This window comes from Mangifera indica, chromosome 18, assembly GCF_011075055.1.
Source record: "Mangifera indica cultivar Alphonso chromosome 18, CATAS_Mindica_2.1, whole genome shotgun sequence".
NCBI classification, from domain to species: Eukaryota; Viridiplantae; Streptophyta; class Magnoliopsida; order Sapindales; family Anacardiaceae; genus Mangifera; species Mangifera indica.
The window spans coordinates 2,079,920-2,098,046 of NC_058154.1; the positions used below are offsets into that span (position 1 = coordinate 2,079,920).

The 18,127-nt window shown below is 30.7% G+C and overlaps 3 protein-coding genes across 6 annotated transcripts; 2 read left to right on the forward strand and 1 right to left on the reverse strand.

Annotated features, from left to right (window-relative positions):
- The first annotated feature begins 142 nt into the window (after positions 1–142).
- On the forward strand, positions 143–2,748 carry LOC123201496 (cyclin-dependent kinase B1-2-like). The gene is given in 4 exon segments (XM_044617031.1): positions 143–842; positions 845–1,077; positions 1,339–1,479; positions 2,329–2,748. Coding segments are annotated over 4 exon segments (972 nt in total). The 5' UTR covers positions 143–337; the 3' UTR covers positions 2,422–2,748.
- A 2,782-nt stretch (positions 2,749–5,530) lies between these two features.
- LOC123201887 (serine/threonine-protein phosphatase PP1-like) lies at positions 5,531–7,828 on the forward strand. Of its 2 annotated transcripts, none has more exons than XM_044617460.1 (3): positions 5,531–6,119; positions 6,722–7,281; positions 7,425–7,828. In XM_044617460.1, exons 1-3 carry the CDS (start codon positions 5,951–5,953, stop codon positions 7,434–7,436), a joined length of 741 nt encoding a protein of 246 aa, XP_044473395.1. In that variant the 5' UTR covers positions 5,531–5,950; the 3' UTR covers positions 7,437–7,828. The 2 variants fall into 2 exon arrangements, with proteins under 2 accessions (XP_044473395.1, XP_044473394.1); XM_044617459.1 differs by having other exon boundaries at positions 5,534–6,119; positions 7,394–7,828.
- A 463-nt stretch (positions 7,829–8,291) lies between these two features.
- On the reverse strand, positions 8,292–11,350 carry LOC123201886. 3 transcript variants are annotated; one of them, XM_044617458.1, is made up of 9 exons: positions 11,097–11,350; positions 10,946–11,000; positions 10,698–10,845; positions 10,446–10,596; positions 10,232–10,357; positions 10,077–10,157; positions 9,754–9,946; positions 9,404–9,674; positions 8,292–8,823 (listed from the first exon to the last, which is right to left on the reverse strand). In XM_044617458.1, the coding sequence occupies exons 1-9, from the start codon at positions 11,141–11,143 to the stop codon at positions 8,564–8,566; spliced, it is 1,332 nt and encodes a 443-aa protein (XP_044473393.1). In that variant the 5' UTR covers positions 11,144–11,350; the 3' UTR covers positions 8,292–8,563. The 3 variants fall into 3 exon arrangements, with proteins under 3 accessions (XP_044473393.1, XP_044473391.1, XP_044473392.1); XM_044617456.1 differs by having other exon boundaries at positions 10,946–11,350; XM_044617457.1 differs by lacking the exon at positions 10,077–10,157 and having other exon boundaries at positions 10,946–11,350.
- Positions 11,351–18,127: the final 6,777 nt, after the last annotated feature.

The following is an 18,127-nucleotide window of genomic DNA, read 5'->3' on the forward strand; positions in this document are numbered from 1 at the left end:
TAAAGAAACAGTGATACACCTACAACTCTGATAACCAAACTTGACGGTTGAGGGTTAAAATGGACTTTTTAGACTTCAAAGATGAGAAATAGTGTAGATAATAGTCTTTCAGCTTTTTCAAAATTCAAAGAGAGGGAAACCGGTGAAGGCAGCACTGGCACATGTTGCTGTTTGTGAAACGCTGCCGTTTTCAAATCTTGCAGTTAGGTTCTCTATGTTTCTACTAAAATTCAATTCCAACGAGGCGGTTCCGTTCAAATTCAAAATTCTAGGGTTAGTATCAGTGGAGAGATAGATCAAAATTCAAAGACATCAACAAGAATCATTAGCAGGTAAAATGGACAAGTACGAGAAGCTGGAGAAGGTAGGCGAAGGCACTTATGGAAAAGTTTACAAGGCGAAGGACAAAGCCAGTGGCCAATTGGTGGCTCTGAAGAAAACAAGACTCGAAATGGACGAAGAAGGCATTCCGCCAACCGCTCTAAGAGAGGTCTCTCTCCTTCAAATGCTTTCTCAATCTCTTTATGTCGTCCGTCTTCTCTGTGTTGAGCACGTTGATTCTTCTCAGAAATCTGCCTCCAATCCAAGCCCTGACTCCGCTTCTCTTCATAATCATAATAATTCTAATAATAAATCTAATCTTTACTTAGTCTTTGAATATCTCGACACCGATCTCAAGAAGTTCATTGATTCACATCGCAAAGGCTCAAACCCTAGGCCTCTTCCTTCAACCCTAATTCAGAGCTTCCTGTATCAGCTTTGTAAGGGGGTGGCCCACTGCCACAGTCACGGTGTTCTTCATCGGGATCTCAAGCCTCAGAATCTTCTTCTGGACAAAGAGAAGGGGTTTTGAAGATCGCTGATCTTGGTCTTGGGCGTGCCTTTACTGTTCCTGTCAAAAGCTATACTCACGAGATTGTTACGCTCTGGTACAGAGCTCCTGAGGTCCTCCTTGGTTCCACTCATTACTCTACGGCTGTTGATATGTGGTCTGTTGGTTGCATTTTCGCTGAAATGGTTAGAAGGCAGGCTCTGTTTCCTGGCGACTCTGAGTTTCAACAATTGCTTCATATTTTCAGGTAGTTTATTCAAATTCAATTCACTTTTCACCGGCTTCTATTGGTGTAGCTGTGGTTGTAAATATTGATAATTTGTTCATTTAGATCGGTATTGATTTTTGTCAACGCAACTGGCTTTGGCATAATGTTAATGTTCATTTTGTTTAAATTAGTCTATCCCAATATGCTTTGCATAGAAGTTGAAGCAATCAAGTGCATTTCTCTTCACACTTCATGATTTTTATCTCTTTGATGCATGTGATTGTGATGTAATTATTTGAAGGTTGTGGGAACGCCAACTGAGAAACAGTGGCCCGGTGTTACTTCTCTGCGGGATTGGCATGTGTATCCAGTGTGGGAGCCTCAAAACTTGGCACGGGCTGTTCCATCTCTGAGTCCTGAAGGAGTAGACCTTCTATCGGTAACTTTCTTCTCGAATGCATTTTGGTTCTTCATTTTATTCATCTTTTGATTGTGGGGTTCTGAAAACTACATGAACTCTGAAAAAACTTAACTATGAACCAGAAGGGTAACTATTCTGGATTTCTGTAAAAATCTTTGAGTGATTGGTGTTAGACTTATGAACTCCAGAAGATATTCTGAATTACCTTCTTTCTGGATTTCATTTTTGTAGTATTTCAGCCAGACTGTCTTGAGTGATATGGTGCTCTAGATCTTACCCATCTGAACTATTTTACTTAGATAGCTATGGTTGCCTTATTGCTAATTTCTGAATAGCTATCTCGGGCAGCATTGGTCAAATTCATTTGGCATATATTTTATACTGAATTTTTATGGTTGCACAATTAAGATTGTAGGCTAACTTAATTGACTACTGTTCTGATTGACAAAATACAATCATTACCCATTTGTTCCTTGAGACAATATATATGTTACTTAGGATAGCTAGACTAGTTGCCTTATTGAATTAATTTGCCTGTGGAATGAATAGCTATAGCTCGGGCAGCATTGGTCAAGTATCATGTTGGCAGCAATGTTTTCAGACCTGTATCGGGCCCAGTCTTTGGCCCAGACTTGGTCTTGATCTGTCTGGTGGTCGGGCTGTTGACAGATTAAATAGACATTAGAACTTTATTCAACCTAACATAGTTATGACTTGGTAGAATGTAGTGCATATTTCTTATCAGATGGAATATGTATTCTTTGCAATTGATGGGATTGGAATTACCTTTATATCTTAGTTCTTTACTTTGATTTTTGGGTTAATTTTTTTATTTAGTTAATTTATTGTCGTAATTTGTTGTTGTAGAACATGCTCACATATAATCCAGCGGACAGAATCTCAGCCAAAGCAGCGATGGAGCATCCCTATTTTAGCAGCCTTGACAAGTCTCAATACTAAAGTTTGCACTGCCTGCCAGTCTACTGGAAACACTGATTTTTTTTTTTTAACATATAGTATGCATTAGGAATTCAAATGAAGGGGACTGAATTGATTTAAACTTGAGAAGAAGTTTCGTGTAGTTGGTTGTCATCATCTTGGTGATTTCACCAATTGAAACTATGTAATTTGATTCTTCTCATCTATGCTTTATTGTCAAGATCGATAACATGTTGTTAACTGCTAGTCAGAGTTGCTTCCGAAAGCACACGATGTTTGAATATGAGCAATGTTATGTGCATTCAATTTTAAATATTCAATTAGATATTGAAAGAAATATAGTCATATAATTGTATGTTGTTTTATCTTTAATTCAAATTAATCAATCATATAATAATATAATATCTGATTGTCTTATTAAAAATTTAAAATTAGATATATATAGTTTTGTTGTTTGAATATTCTCTATTTAGCTAGAATATATATTCAATTCGAATGAGTTGAATTTGAACTCTAACTTGATGGATCAACTCGTTTGTCTTTTTAATAATACTGGTTATTATACCGGCAATACTATTCACTTAAAATCTTTTTTTTAAATAATTCAAATTAAGATTTTACAAATATAACATAGATTTAAATTCAAACATTTTCTTTACAAATTCTATTAGTCGATTAGTTTTGTTAATTCTTAATATTAATATCAATACTCTTTTTCACACTATTTTATACTAATTCAACAAAACTCAAATTTAAACTGATAAATATCATTGCTTTGTTTTTGTGATTTGTTAAAGAAAGAAAATTGAGCCTAAATATGGTTCTAAAAGGGGTTACATCTATAAGGAGCAATTTCCTAGAAAGCATAGGTCTACTTCCACGTTGCATTATCAAGGCAGGAAAAGATCCATGGAGATTCAGAGATACGATGATGATGTGTATGTTTTTACGTATTGAGTACAGGATCTGGCCAAAAACTGTTGATCAGTCCAAGGCCTCCATTTTCGGCATTAAACAGAGGTCAATTACTGGACCACCCAAAGTTTGAAGAAATCACTATTATTAGGCCAAAGGACTTATTCCTGCCCAAGTTTTGATGTGTTCCAAATTCGCACAATGAAATTTAAAAAGTTCAAAGTCTCACTTATAGGTTAATTACCATAAAATTTTATATTAGAGATAGGAGTAAAGTTATTATTTTACTAATAATATAAAAAATATAAATTTTATTATATTTTTCTTCAAAGTTTTAAAAACTAACAATTTCATTTATGCCTAAAGTTTTTAACTTTAAAAAGTCACAATTCCTCCCCCCAAATCTAAAGTTTATTCCTTCACCCCTCCGACCACTGTCTCTAATGCTGAAGACCTCTTCTCTCCACCCTAAAACGTCGGCTGGGGTTAAACAATCTCCCCTCTCTAGATCTCTTCGTAGGAGACAAAGAGATTTGAAGATCCCTCTATCTCAAACGAAGAGATCGGTTTCTTCATCTCAATGAAGAAACAAAGAGACTGTCTTTTCATTTTTTCTCTTTGTCGAGGCAAAGAGACCAATCTCTTCATTAGAGATGAATAGATCTTCAGATATTTTCATCTCCGACAAAGAGATTGATCTTTTCATCAAACGAAGAGATTTGGAAAGGGAGATGCCAACCAACATTTTAGGGTAAAGAGGGGAGATCATCGACGTCGGAGATAGTGCTCGGGAGAAGAAGAAAAAACCTTAGGTTTAGGGGAAAATATGACTTTTTAAAGTTAAAAAACTTTAGGTCAAAGTGAAATTGTTAAATTTTAAAACTTATAAGGGAAAATATAATGAATTTTATTTTTTTAATATTATTAGTTAAATAACAATTTCACCCCCTTCTCTAATAAAAAATTTTAACTTTGGTTGGCTTATGTATGAAACTTTGAGTTTTTCAAACCTCATAGATATAACTTTGAGAATGTATCATAAGTTGGGTTAGAAACAATCCGTTGGCCCAATTATTACTTTTAAGTTTGAAAAATCATTTTCCTCGTACATGTTATTTTTTTTTTTTTTATAAAGAGTAATATTATATGCACAAATTTATAGACAAACCATGATATATTGTTATGTAATTCAATGTTATTTTATCTTTAATTCAAAATCATATAATCACATAGTGACATGTCAACGTTTGTGCATTAGTTTATGTTTATTGTTTGTGCATATAATTTTATATATGTTTTTAAAAATCAGATCGAATTAATAGGTTTAATTGATTGAACCATCAACTGTTAGCCAAATTAGTTTTGATTCTCTTGAAAACCTTTGTGCAATTAAACTAGATTGAAGCAGAATAAATCATTCAATTTATCTGATAGGACTAGGTATGAAATCAGTTTGACTCAATCAACATAAAAAGTTATTTAAAAAAAAAATCATTATGAAAACTTGAAGTAAAACCTATATATACTATCAAACTCAGTTTAACTTATTATTATATAAGTTAAATTATATAATTAGTGATAAATCATACAAAAAAAATTAAATATTATTTTATGAACAATTAATTAGTCTAACCACTAATCAACCCATTTGACCACTAATTGGACTAGATTGCTCTCTTCACAGAATCGATATCCATTCCAGTTTTAAAATTATTAGTTTTATTGTTTTATAAAATTGTTAAAAAAACAAAAAAAATAATCAAATAAATAGTACTTTAATCCCCTTTTTTATTAAATATATTTTACCATTAATTATAATTAAATTTTAAAAATTTTAAAATTTTAATAATCACTCGATAACTTTAGAATTACATTAATCAATGTAATTTTAACTAATATCGTATCAAATTAGTATGATTTTTTAGTAAAGAACAATAAATTGTTGGGATGAGTGAAAAAACAAAAAAACAAAAAGAAAAATAAAATATTTCTGATTAAAATGTAATTTATTTATACGGTTAGGAGAGTAAGTGATATTATCTATTATGTAAATATGTATAAAATGATAAAAATATCATTTGACACTTAAAACTAGTCCGTGTGACATTACTTTTTCAAACTTAAAGATAGCAATTCTATTTAATCAAACATTGGGGGGAAGGGGGGGACCCCGAAATTATTCGGCCTTAAGCAAACTCAATGAATATCAGTGGGGGAGGGGAAAAGTATGAGCGTGGTGTGGACGAAGAGAAGAGATTGACCTGCAGGACAGGACAATGAAATAGCCTCCGACTTACATGCACATTTCTGCTGTTCTTATTCTCATCTCCCCTTCATCAGAACCGTTAATTCCAATCAATCAACAACCTCTGTCATCCAACACCCCTTTCCTAATAATATATCTCAACTCCAATTATTCTTCTGGAATTGCTTTCTCTCTCTTTTTTCACAACCCAACTTTCATTTTTCTCCCCATTCCTTTTCTTCTTTGATCATTTTCATAAAGAAGAAGGTAGAAAGGAAAAAAGAATTGGGTAATGTGTTGTTTAAGGAAGATGGGAATGGGGTGATTAAAAAAAATGGTGAATAAAAAGTAGAGAAAGTAGCAAAAGCAAAGACAAGAGAAATAGGAAAGATGGAAGGAATAGAAGGACTGTTGGTGAGGCTATTGGAAGGAAGATATAAAAAAGGGACAAGGGTTCAGCTTTTTGAATCCGAAATCCGGCAACTTTGTGTCACTGCGAAGCAGATCTTCCTGGCTCAACCTATTCTGCTTGAATTGGAAGCTCCCATCAATATCTGTGGTACCCTTTCTCTTCTTACTCAATTTCATGTTCTAATTTGATTTGATTAAAAGTTGGGTTGGTTATCCTAGGGTTGGGCTGGTTGGTTAAAAGTTTGGTTGTACAGTTTTAATTTGATTTCTATTTATCTAGGGAAGGTCCCTTCTCTTGAACCCTATCAGTGGAGGAACTCTGATAGAATTTCAAGAGAAGGCGGCTTTAGATTCTTGTGTCTTTGTTTTTTTGCGTATCCTAGGGTCCTGTCCAAAGGTGTGCATTTTGTGGGTTCCTTTGCCGTGCTTGTGCTTGTTAGCTCAACATAGTTCTTTTGTTGTCTTTCCTTCTTTGGGGGCATGATGAGTTTAGGTTGTTTCTTGGAGCCTCCGCTTTGAGCTCCCGTTCTTCTTTTGGTTTATGCACATTTACTTACCAAAAAAATTCATCTTCTAATTATTGGTCTTTCTGTTGATATATGTGTATGTTATTATTTTCTGATGATTTTTGAGAAACTGAAATAGGATTGTGTGTGGCATGATTGAGAAGGTTAAGAGTAATGAACATTGAATTTACCTTTATTTTCTGAATCAAATGGTGGAGTTGGAGACAATTTTGAATGCCTGCAGGTGACATCCATGGTCAATATCCAGACCTGCTAAGATTGTTTGAGAATGGCGGATTTCCCCCGGATGCCAATTATTTGTTTCTAGGAGATTATGTGGACAGAGGAAAACAGAGTATAGAAACTATATGTCTTCTCCTTGCTTACAAGATCAAATACCCAGATAACTTTTTCCTCCTCCGTGGCAACCATGAATGTGCTTCTATCAACAGAATTTATGGCTTCTATGATGAGTGCAAGCGCCGTTTCAGCGTGCGTCTGTGGAAGATTTTTACAGATTGTTTCAAATGTTTGCCTGTGGCAGCAATTGTCGATGATAAAATCATGTGTATGCACGGTGGACTTTCACCAGAATTGAAGAACTTAAATCAGATCAGAGCTATAAAACGGCCCACAGACGTCCCTGATCAAGGGCTCCTGTGTGATCTTCTCTGGGCTGATCCTGATAGAGACATTAAAGGATGGGGTGAGAATGATAGGGGTGTTTCGTTTACCTTTGGAGCTGACAAGGTGACTGAGTTCTTGAGGAAGCATGACCTTGATCTCATATGCCGTGCTCACCAGGTATGTATGTGTATCGATCGATTCCTGAAACATGAAAACATTCTTAATGTGTGTTAAAAAGTAAAGGTCTTAATGAAGAATCGATTCTGCCTCTGCTGGAAATGATTGACAGGTTGTTGAAGATGGCTATGAATTTTTTGCAGACAGGCAACTAGTTACCATATTCTCAGCTCCAAACTACTGTGGCGAGTTCAATAATGCGGGAGCTCTGATGTGTGTGGATGAAAGCTTACTCTGCTCATTTCAGATTCTTAAGCCTTAAATCATAACAGCCAAACCAACATTGTAATATATTCCAAGTGATGGAGAAGCTGCCTCATTATGCTGTACAAAAGTTCAGTCTTTGAACACCCTTTCTGATGTGGTAGTTTCTCATTGTATATATTACCATGGGCTTAGAGATTTCACACAGCGGAACCGCCCTTGCGACACTCCGAGTCAAGTGAAATCATTGTGACAATATATACCTAACAGGTTCAATGGTTGCTTTGTATCATAAAACTAATAAGCATCAACCAATCTGGATTCTTCTTCCGATTGAACCATACACCTGGTATGCTGCTTTCACAATATGGAAGGGTTGGCTTTGAGCAGAACTCAAGTGTGGAACAGCTCAAATTCGGTTCGACTTCAAAGAGTTGAACTCATTGAGCTCCCCAAGCTCAAGTTTGACTACAGTGTCAAACTAAGTTTAAACTAACTTGTATCAAAACAATATCATTTTTATATGTATTAATCAAAATAACATTATTTTGATTGTATCAAATTGATTTCACCTAAGCTTGCAAGCTGAATACCCTTAGGCTCGAGGTCAAGCTCACCTAGAAGTAGCTTATTTCAAGTTCAATCCATCCAAACAGACAATCAAACTTCTGCTAACTTAGTTTAAATCCAACCCTAGTTCCTTCAGGATTGTTTTATTTTTCGGTAGTCCTAACTGCCTAAATTTCATCAGGAAGTTTATACTAACAACTAATCCAGATGTAGTGAACACGTGCACATTCATAGAATAAATGAAATGATCAGGAGAGTATTTTGTTTCTTCCATTTCCTTGTGGCTGAGCAAACAAAAGAAAAGAATCAAAATTAAGGTACAGATATGAAGACATTGCAAGACTTGATTTCATCTCAATAGGCCACCTTTATACCACAATGCTAATCTATAAACAAATATATTCCAATTTAATCATCTAAAAGTATGATGTGAAAGCGCTTTGACATCTATGATACACAAAAGTTATCCAATCTGCTGCAGAGATAGCTCAGCAGAATTATTGGATGTTCAATTAGACCATACATGTACAAGCCCATGTTTGTTTCCGGTGTAGATCTCATTGCGGTCTTCGTCATAGAAAAGCGACGTTATGTCTTCCAAAGCCTCTGAAACTGTGGTTCTTATCTGGGAGAATTGCTTCAACTTCCTTGTGCTGTTAACAGGCCTGTCACTACTGCTGCACTCATTACCCTTGGAACTGCCACTTGTAGCATTAATTTTAGCCAGACATTTCCCAGTCAAAATACTGCTAACGTTAATCGATCCAGCTGCATTAGAAAGAAAATAATGAGACTAGAGATCCCACCGCTACGATTTTCATCAATGAATTACAGGTAACACAACATTTGTAAACATATTATGAAGGGCAGGCCACAATGTTAGACAATGATAAAGCAACCAATTCCATTTGGTTCATGTTTCCATCAACCAACATATAAATTACCCAGAGTCAGTCATGGAGATGAATGACCTAATATATATTATATATAGCTAACGTGAATTCTTATGTGATTTAGTTAACCTTTGAATTACATTCGACTCAACTGTATACAGGTTCAAAATTTAAGTTACCCAATGCAAACACATGTCAATGGATGAAAATGGAACTTGTGAACTTAGGTTCAAACAAGGATTAAACAGACGACATATTGGTCAAAGGTAGGCGAATGCCACTATACTTCAATTATGATTTATTAAATACGATTATATATGAACCACAATATGCTAAATATGATAAAGTTCAAAATGGAATTTATTGAGACAATTATAATCCAGTCAACATTCCAAACATGAGTCAGTAGCACATTTATTTATATATGTCACCCAAAATGAAGTAACAAGAATTACCATTTCCTTCCATCCATTGATCTTCAGATTCAGCCTTGCAGTAGGAAATAATAAGATCTTGATCAGCTGTTATATAAATGTTATTTGTGTTACAGTCTGGATGCCATAACAGGTGATCCTCAAACGAAGTCACAAGCTCCCCTCGGAAGTTCCATACGGCAACTGTTCGATTTCTGAAGGTCAAGAATAACTGGTTCTCATATAGAAAGATAAATGCTGATGGCGTCATAAACTCAGTTCTGCTAACTTCCATCATCTCAGCATTTCGAACCTATGCAACAATTTTGACATTTCCATAAGGCATATAGAATCATTGAAGTGAGCAGACAGAAAGACAGCAAATAACTTACATCAAGAATCTGGAGATTCTCATTTTCTTGCTTGACAAGAAGCTTTTCATTAAACTGTTCAATAAAGTCCACCTTCTTATTTCGATGAAGCAGATGGTAGAAAGCCTTGAGAACAGTGCCATCTTCTATTGATAGTATCTTAAGAGGAACATGACAACTAGATCTATTGAAAATCAATAACATGACACCTGGACTGTCACAGGTAAAGTAGACAAATTGGAGTAAGAAAAAAACTTAGGAGATATGATGGATAATTTAGAACATAGAAAATTTTGCAGCTGCACTAATCTTGGTAATTGGTGAATCAGAGAGTGAGATATTACCTAATCTTGATCTCTTGTACATGTTTATCTGATATAGAATAAAGCATAGTATAGTTTTTTAAGTCAAACACCTTGTATATACTGTCAACATAATCAATAATTAGAATCTAAATTTGATGTAACAACAAAATACAACATTTGGAGTTGGAAAGTACCTATCTTGTGCAGAGTAAGTTAGGACTTTTCCATTAACATCATCAAACTCCACAAAGCCAGGCCACTTCAATGACTCTGATTCAAAAAGAGGAAAACCCGCATCTGGCTTACCCCTCTTTATATATCTAACCAATTGAAAATAATTTTAATCAGAATAAGACGAATAGATTGGCAAGAAAAAGAGAAATAAATAAAGGGAAGAAAGGAACGCACTCAATCCTAGTGGATCTGCATTTCAAGGAGCCAAAATTATCGCAGGCATAAACAGAAACAGTAATAAGTGAATCATTATTCTTGTTATAGAACAAACTTCGAATGACTTCATCAGGACTAACATTGAGAAAACAAATCCTCTTGTTTGTTTCTGCATTTAGAATAGGCAACAAAGAAATAAGTTAACTAAGTTGAACATATTATTATTATTAAAAATTTACAAAACCCCAATATGGTAAAACCTAATAGTACCTCGACTGAAAGCTGCACAGACACCGGAATGTGCAAGAGCAAAGACAATGTCACTAGCGGAGACAATCTCAATTACTTTGGTTCTTTTCATTAGAAAAGGCAAAACCATGGGGCAGTGTCCCTTCGGATCATGGGTGTCATATTCCTCCTGATGCAGATTCAGAAAACTAAGTAAAAAACAAATCTCTGAAATATTAAGCAAAGTAAAAGAAAAGAGAAAGCGGTTGAAGTAAAGCAAAGAAAAGTACCACCAACTGCATATTGCGAAACCTTTCTTGTGCATTACTGATGTTAAAAGCTCGATCTCTCTTGGAGGAAATTTCACGCCTTTGAAGTTTTTTGACACTGTTAAGGAATCCATCGGGACGAACCCTTTTCTTCGCCAAAACCCTCCGTCCAGAGCAGGGCCTTGGACTGGCTGAAACTCTCCTCCCTAATCCCTCCATTACAAAACCCTAATCTAAAAACCTAAACTAATTTTTTATTAAAATTATGCTAACACATCAAAATCACCGACCTTAATTTCTTGCTCCTTCACGGCTTTACTTTACAATATTGTGAATTTGTATTTTGTTATGAGTAGGAGAAGAAGCAGAGACTGAGAAGGAGAACTGGAGAACTGGAAAACTGGAGAAGAAGGCAACAAGCCTCCGGCATGGTTTTTTTTTTTAAATGATTTAAAGTAATATAAAGTTGAATTTAAATTCAGATGGGCTCAGCTGGGCTGCCGATTGGCCCAAGAAGCCCAAATTGAAAATAAATTTAATTTAGATTTATAATTGGTAAATAAGTAAGATGGAATTAGAATAAAATATTAAAATTGAAAAAATAATAAATAATAAATAAATGAACTCAGCTATAAAGTATTATAATATTTATTTATTATTATTAATTAATTAATTTGTGCTACTTAAGTTATATTTTGAAGTTTGTAAATAAAAAATTATTGTTATAATAATACAATCTAGTAATATATAATTATGAAATAAATGCTTTTTATAGAATAATAAATAACATATTTTCTCTATTGATTATCAATAAATTACTAAAACAATTTATTTCCATTTTGGCCCTTCTTTCATCTCTCCCTCTTTTGCTTGCAAACCCACAAGAGAATGAATAGAGTTTTTTTTTTTTTTTGTAAGTATCAAATCGTAAACAACCTAAGTTCAACTTGAAAAAATAAAATTTCAAGTTAGCACATGTATACAAAAGGAATACAAACAAAAGAAGCTCTCCTTATAGGACATCCTCCTATATGGAGAGGAAGAAGAAGAGATGAAAATTCTCATGAAAATAAAACCTTTTAAAAACCTATCTGAAAGCAAGCTGAGATAAGTTTCAAGAAAGCTACAAGGATAACCAAAATCAAGTAGAAACAATCCCAATTGATTCATATAATAGAACACACAACACAAGGAGGCCAATCACGGAAGAATCACATGAAAAAACCCCACCACCAGCAAGCAAAATTCTACTCTATTCCAAAGAGGAACATGACAAGCTACTTCGAAAATTCAAGCTAGTGCTCTAACTTGAAATTTCAGAGTAGCTTGTCATGTTTCTCTTTGGAATAAGGCAGGGTTTTGCTTGGTGGTGATGGGTTTTTTTTTGTGATTCTTTTGTGATTAGTCTCCTTGTGTTGTGTGTTCTAAAATGAATTGAACTAGATTTGAGCTAAATTAAACCAGAATAAAAGTCAACTCAAATTTAGCTCAAACCCAAAATGACAAGCTCAAACTCGAGTTATTTGGAATGGTAAACAATGACATCGAAAAAAGTAGAGTTGTTGATGAAAAAAATAATTGCTAAAAAGAATTTGATGCGACAATATTGGCGAGATCTCAAACTTAAGTCAAGTTGTCAAATTAAAACTTTAAGTAGAGATTGGTTTGTTCAAATTGAACATGGACCGAAGTTTAATCCATCTCAATTTGAATCTACTCTTAAATTGAATGTTATGATGAAGAAAACTTTGATTTAAATCTCACCTAAAATTCTATTAAATGCTAAAGAATGAGAAATAACCCATTTAATATACAGTGGTGGACAAATTTTAAGTAGTAAGAGGTATAAAAATTAACAGAAATAGATGTACAAATAATGAACACTAATGAATACATATAAATTATTAAGTCATTATATAATAGGATAATCTAATTATTTAGTTGATGTTTAATTTAAAATTATTTAATAATTAATTTATTTATATTCGTTAATATTTAACACTTGTACTTAAAGATTTTTGGTATGCATACAGTGGAAGTCAATCAAAGAGAAGTTAGCATACGTTTACCTAAAGGGGGTTTGATTAATGAGTATAAACGATTATTTTGAATGTGTGTTTAATTTGAGTAATGTTTTATTACAAAAAAAAAGAGAAATAGATTATCTTGAAAATTATTGTATACAAATTATTATTATATTTGAAAATTTTGGTAAGTATAAATAATTATTGTGTTTGATTAGAGGTAATAAAATAATATTAAGATATTATTTAATTAAAATGCCTTTGGATATAATTATTTTAATTATTTGTTATATTAATTAAAATGAACGTATTCTTATCTTGAAAATTAATAAGTAAAGATAAAATTATAATAAAATGAATATTACTTTGATAATATTTAAATATTTAAAGTGAAAGCAGTAATCAGATTTCACTACTGAAAATAGATTACTAAAATATTTTATTCCTTAACAAAATAAATAAAGTAATATCAATAATAAAAAATAAATTATCAGAGTAATCTTTATATACAACAACCCAATGCCCCTGATAAATTATATTTTATTACTGACATTACTTTATTTGATTTGTCAAGTAATAAAATATTATAGTAATTTATATTATCAATGGTGTGTAACATATAATATTACTAAGGTAATATTGATTTGTTACAATTATATTATAACTTATTAATTTTTATGACAAAATTGTCTTTATTTTCAATTAATATAACAAAGAATATTTTAGAATAATTGTACCTAAGTATATTTAAGTAAAATAATATTTTTTTATTTTTTATTAATTCCAATAAAATATAATAATTATTTATAATTATCAATCATTATTAAATATAGTAATAATTTATATTTAATAATTTTTTAAATAATCTATCTTTATGATAGTATTTTATTTTTAATGATAAAAAATTACTCAAATCAAATGTATCCTAACTCTTTCATCAAACGGAAGGGTAGGAAGTCGTCACCCGTCCATTGCATTCTCAGTATAAATATCAAAGGGAAGCCAACAATTTGGCAAACCAAATTCACTATTGCAACAAGAAATTGACCTCAATGATTTAGTGTTAAGAAATTTGCCCCCAAGGGATGGTTTGGCTGATAAAGAGTTTGGGTTTAAGCCTCTTTGGTGGCATACCAAAATTATATTCTTGATCAACTGATCTAGTGATTGTGGGATAAATGAATGGACTTAAAGTTTTATCTTTTGGTGTGATTGATTTTTCTCCAAATACCTAACCTAACTTAGGTGAGATTTGTCGTTAATAAAAAAAGAAAAAAGAAAAAAGCATTCCAATGAGTCTATGCTTGTGGTCATAACCCACAACTCAAAATCCCAATCAAAATGAAAAAAGCAAGAAGAACTCTTCACTAACATTCAATTCTAGAAGTGCAATTACACTATTTTAACTAACTATTTTGATTGTCTAACTAGAAAAAGAACAATATTAAATGTACCTAAATTTGAGTATATATATAGGTATATATTTTTATGTGTTATTATGTGATTAAATATTATTTTCTTATTAATTCAAAATTACTTAATTATATTATAATATGTATCAAATACATATCAATTTATGTATTCAAAGTAGACATACAAAATTTTATTACTGAAAAAAATTGTCTCTCACTATTTAGTTTTATTCAAATAAAAATTAAACAATCTATTTATGATAACTAATTAGAGCAGTAAAATCCCGGATCAACCTTTCATCGATTTAATGCCTAGTTTGAGTTTTAAAAAATTGATTTAAATAACTTGTTAAATTTGACATATCTAGCATGGAACATTTCAAATTATACAATAGTCATGTCCAATTCAAACTTATGGTACATTTGATCATAGTATTTAAAGATTAGTTTAATAATATATCTTTGGCCAAATGACTATTTCCCACCAAGGTTTAGTACAAACATAACTTCCTATCTATTAATTATTAAAAATTTAAATACTCACTATTCTGTTAAATTTTACTGTTATTATCAGAGGTAAAATTATAATTTAATAAAAAATATTTTAAAAATTAAAAATTTATTATATTTCTAACCTCGAGTTTAAAAACTAACAAAGTCAGTTCCACCAAAACTTTGAAAAACTCACATTACCCCATAGGTTTTTGTAACAACTGTTGATGCTCGTAAATAACGACGACAATGACATTCTCTCTTTCTCCTAACTTCTCTCTCAATTACAGTCCATTTTCGACCATCATTGGCCATGAAGAAGAGACCCACAACTCGATCTCTTAATCGTGTTGTCTGTTAGGGGAGAAGATGGCTATAAATAGAGGGCAACTGAGAGAGAAGTCAAGAGGAAGGGAGAACGTCATTGTCGTTGTCACTGTTATCTCCGATCACGACAATTGTTACAAAAACCTTAAGAGAGAATTTTGATTTTTCAACCCTTAGTTAGGGAAAGGTGGGTAAAATTATTATTTTAAAACCTTATGGGGTAAATAATAATAATTTATTAAATATTTTATTAAATGATAATTTTACCTTAATAACAATAATAAAATTTAACACAAAGATAGTATTTAAATTTTTAATAATTACAAGATAAGAAATTAAATCTACACCAAACCTTGGGTGGGATATAGCCGTTTAGCCTATATCTTTTATTATCAAGACACTAATTTAATTGGTTTGTGTTAAAAAAAATTCTACAAGGATGATTATGTAGTAGATAAAAGTATAGAAGTGTCATTATAATGCCTTGACAAAATGTTAAATAGGGTCTTATTTTTGATTAAAAAAATTTATATTTATTATTTAAAGATGAGAAAATGTTTTTAAATTAAAAAAAAATGTAATTTATTCCATTCATGTCGACATGTCGTGTTTGAGCCTTCCTCGGAAGCTGAATTGAAGACCATCAGTCCAATTCTTTGCGTTCACACGCACCTCTCGTTTTCCAAGAGAGTTGACACGTGTAATCACAGTTCATGTTTCTAGAACCAAAAACATTTATAATAATTAGTAAATAATTTGGTAAAGATTAAATTAATAATTAAAGAATTTAAAATCAATATCTGTTGGTCCACACCAAAATTCTCTCGTCAACCAAAATCTAAATTATTTGCGCTACGGGGTATACAATCGAAAATCACTGAAATCATGTAAATATATTATATATATATAAAAATAGTTATATATTTAATATTATATTATTTTAAAAATTAAATTAAATCGATTAGTTTAATTAGTTGAATCATAAACTAACTCCAAGTTTAATTTGATTAATATTAAAAATGATTTATTTATTAATTCAATCAAATTTAATCAAAATTAGTAAATCGAATGAATTGGTTAAAATGCGATAAAAACCGATTTAACTAAAATTTAAGATATTTTTAAAAAATTTAATTATTTTAAATTAGACAAAATGAATTTTTAAATATCTATAAAAAAAACATATAGTTAAAAAAAACAAAAATAAGAAAAAAATATATCATATCTGTTGAAATCTTTTTTTATAGGTAATGACTGTATCATGAATTAGGGATTTTTTTCATCTCATTATCTCATTGAAATCATGTGAATAATTGTTATACTTTAGAAATGATATATTATAATCCCCATGGATTTGACTATCTTAATTGATTTTTTCTTTGTAAATTTTTAAGTAAAATCTATTGGTTAACTTGATATTATTTAAAAAATTTATTACAATTTGATAATAATTTGAAACAATTAGTTTCCGATCGAACCATGAACTAATGAGACAACTGGTCTAGTTTTAAAAATATTAGATATATGTTATCAAATAATCGACTAATTTTAAATTAAAGATAAAATAATACTTAATTACATGATAATACATCGTGTGTGTATATATTTGTACATCAAAAAATAAATACACATAACATTACTCACTGAGAATTATATATTTAAAAATTTATACATACAATATTATTCAAATCTAAAATATAGATTACTAAAGACTTTTCAATTTCTTATTACAAACGTCATCTTAGATAAAGTGAAAAAGTTTAATTCATACCGTCAATATTTATAACAAGAGTGTTTATAAATAAATTATATAAATTTTTGTGTATAATCTAAGATGTGAGTGTGTGATTAAATAATATGATTATTTATTTTTTTTCTCAGTTTAAAATTATCTAACCAAATGATACCATCTTGGGTAGTAAATATTGGAAAGGAAAAAAAAAAAAAGAGTATGAAAATTATATGGGTATAATAGGTAAATGATAAAAAAATTTGTTTATAAAAAAATATTATAAAATTTAGATATGAAAAAAATATAGAATGTATATATACAAATTTAATACGATACATTGTCAATAATATGTTTTTAAAAATAAGATAATATCAAACATAATTTTAACACTTTTATAGATTTTTTTATTAACATCAATCATTATAAAAAATTATCGGAAGAGATTAGAAATTTAGATGGCAAAAATTATGTTTTTTGTTTTATATAATTATAACATTATGAAATTAATTGAAAATGCAAGAGATATTTTTGTACTTTAAAGAATTTATAAAAAAACATAAAACATAAAAAATAAGTGAAAATACACGTTTAATATGAAAAAATATAAAATACACGCTTAATATGTTTTAGGTTAAAAAATTCAGAACAACGTGTTTAAAACGTAAATTAAATGGAAAAGTAAATTAAAATATTATCTAGATAATCTTAGTGATAGGTAATATATGATGTAATTTTGGCACCTCCACCTTAGGTATTAAAATATTATCTAGATAATCTTGATTTTATTATAACTATATCGTTTTTTATTAATTTTTTAAATGTAAAAATAATCTCATTTTCAATTAATATAACAAATAATATAAAAAATATTTTAGAATAATTAAATCTAAGGGTATTTAAGTAAAATAATATATTAGTATTCTTTAATTACCTCTAACCAAATACAATAATTATTTATACCTACATATTTTTACTAAATTTTATCAAATAAAATAATAAGTTATACGTAGTAATCTTTAAAATAATTTATTGTCAAAATAATTTTTTCATTTTGATAAGGCCAAAAGACTTGTTTCCACCCAATGATTGAAAAAATATGAAAGAGTGTTGGTATGGAGGTTGGCTGGTTCGATCATTGGAGAAACAGTAGCAAAAGAAAACTACAAAACCTAAGGGGAAAATATTCATTTTTCAAACCATAGGTGGGGAGAAAATG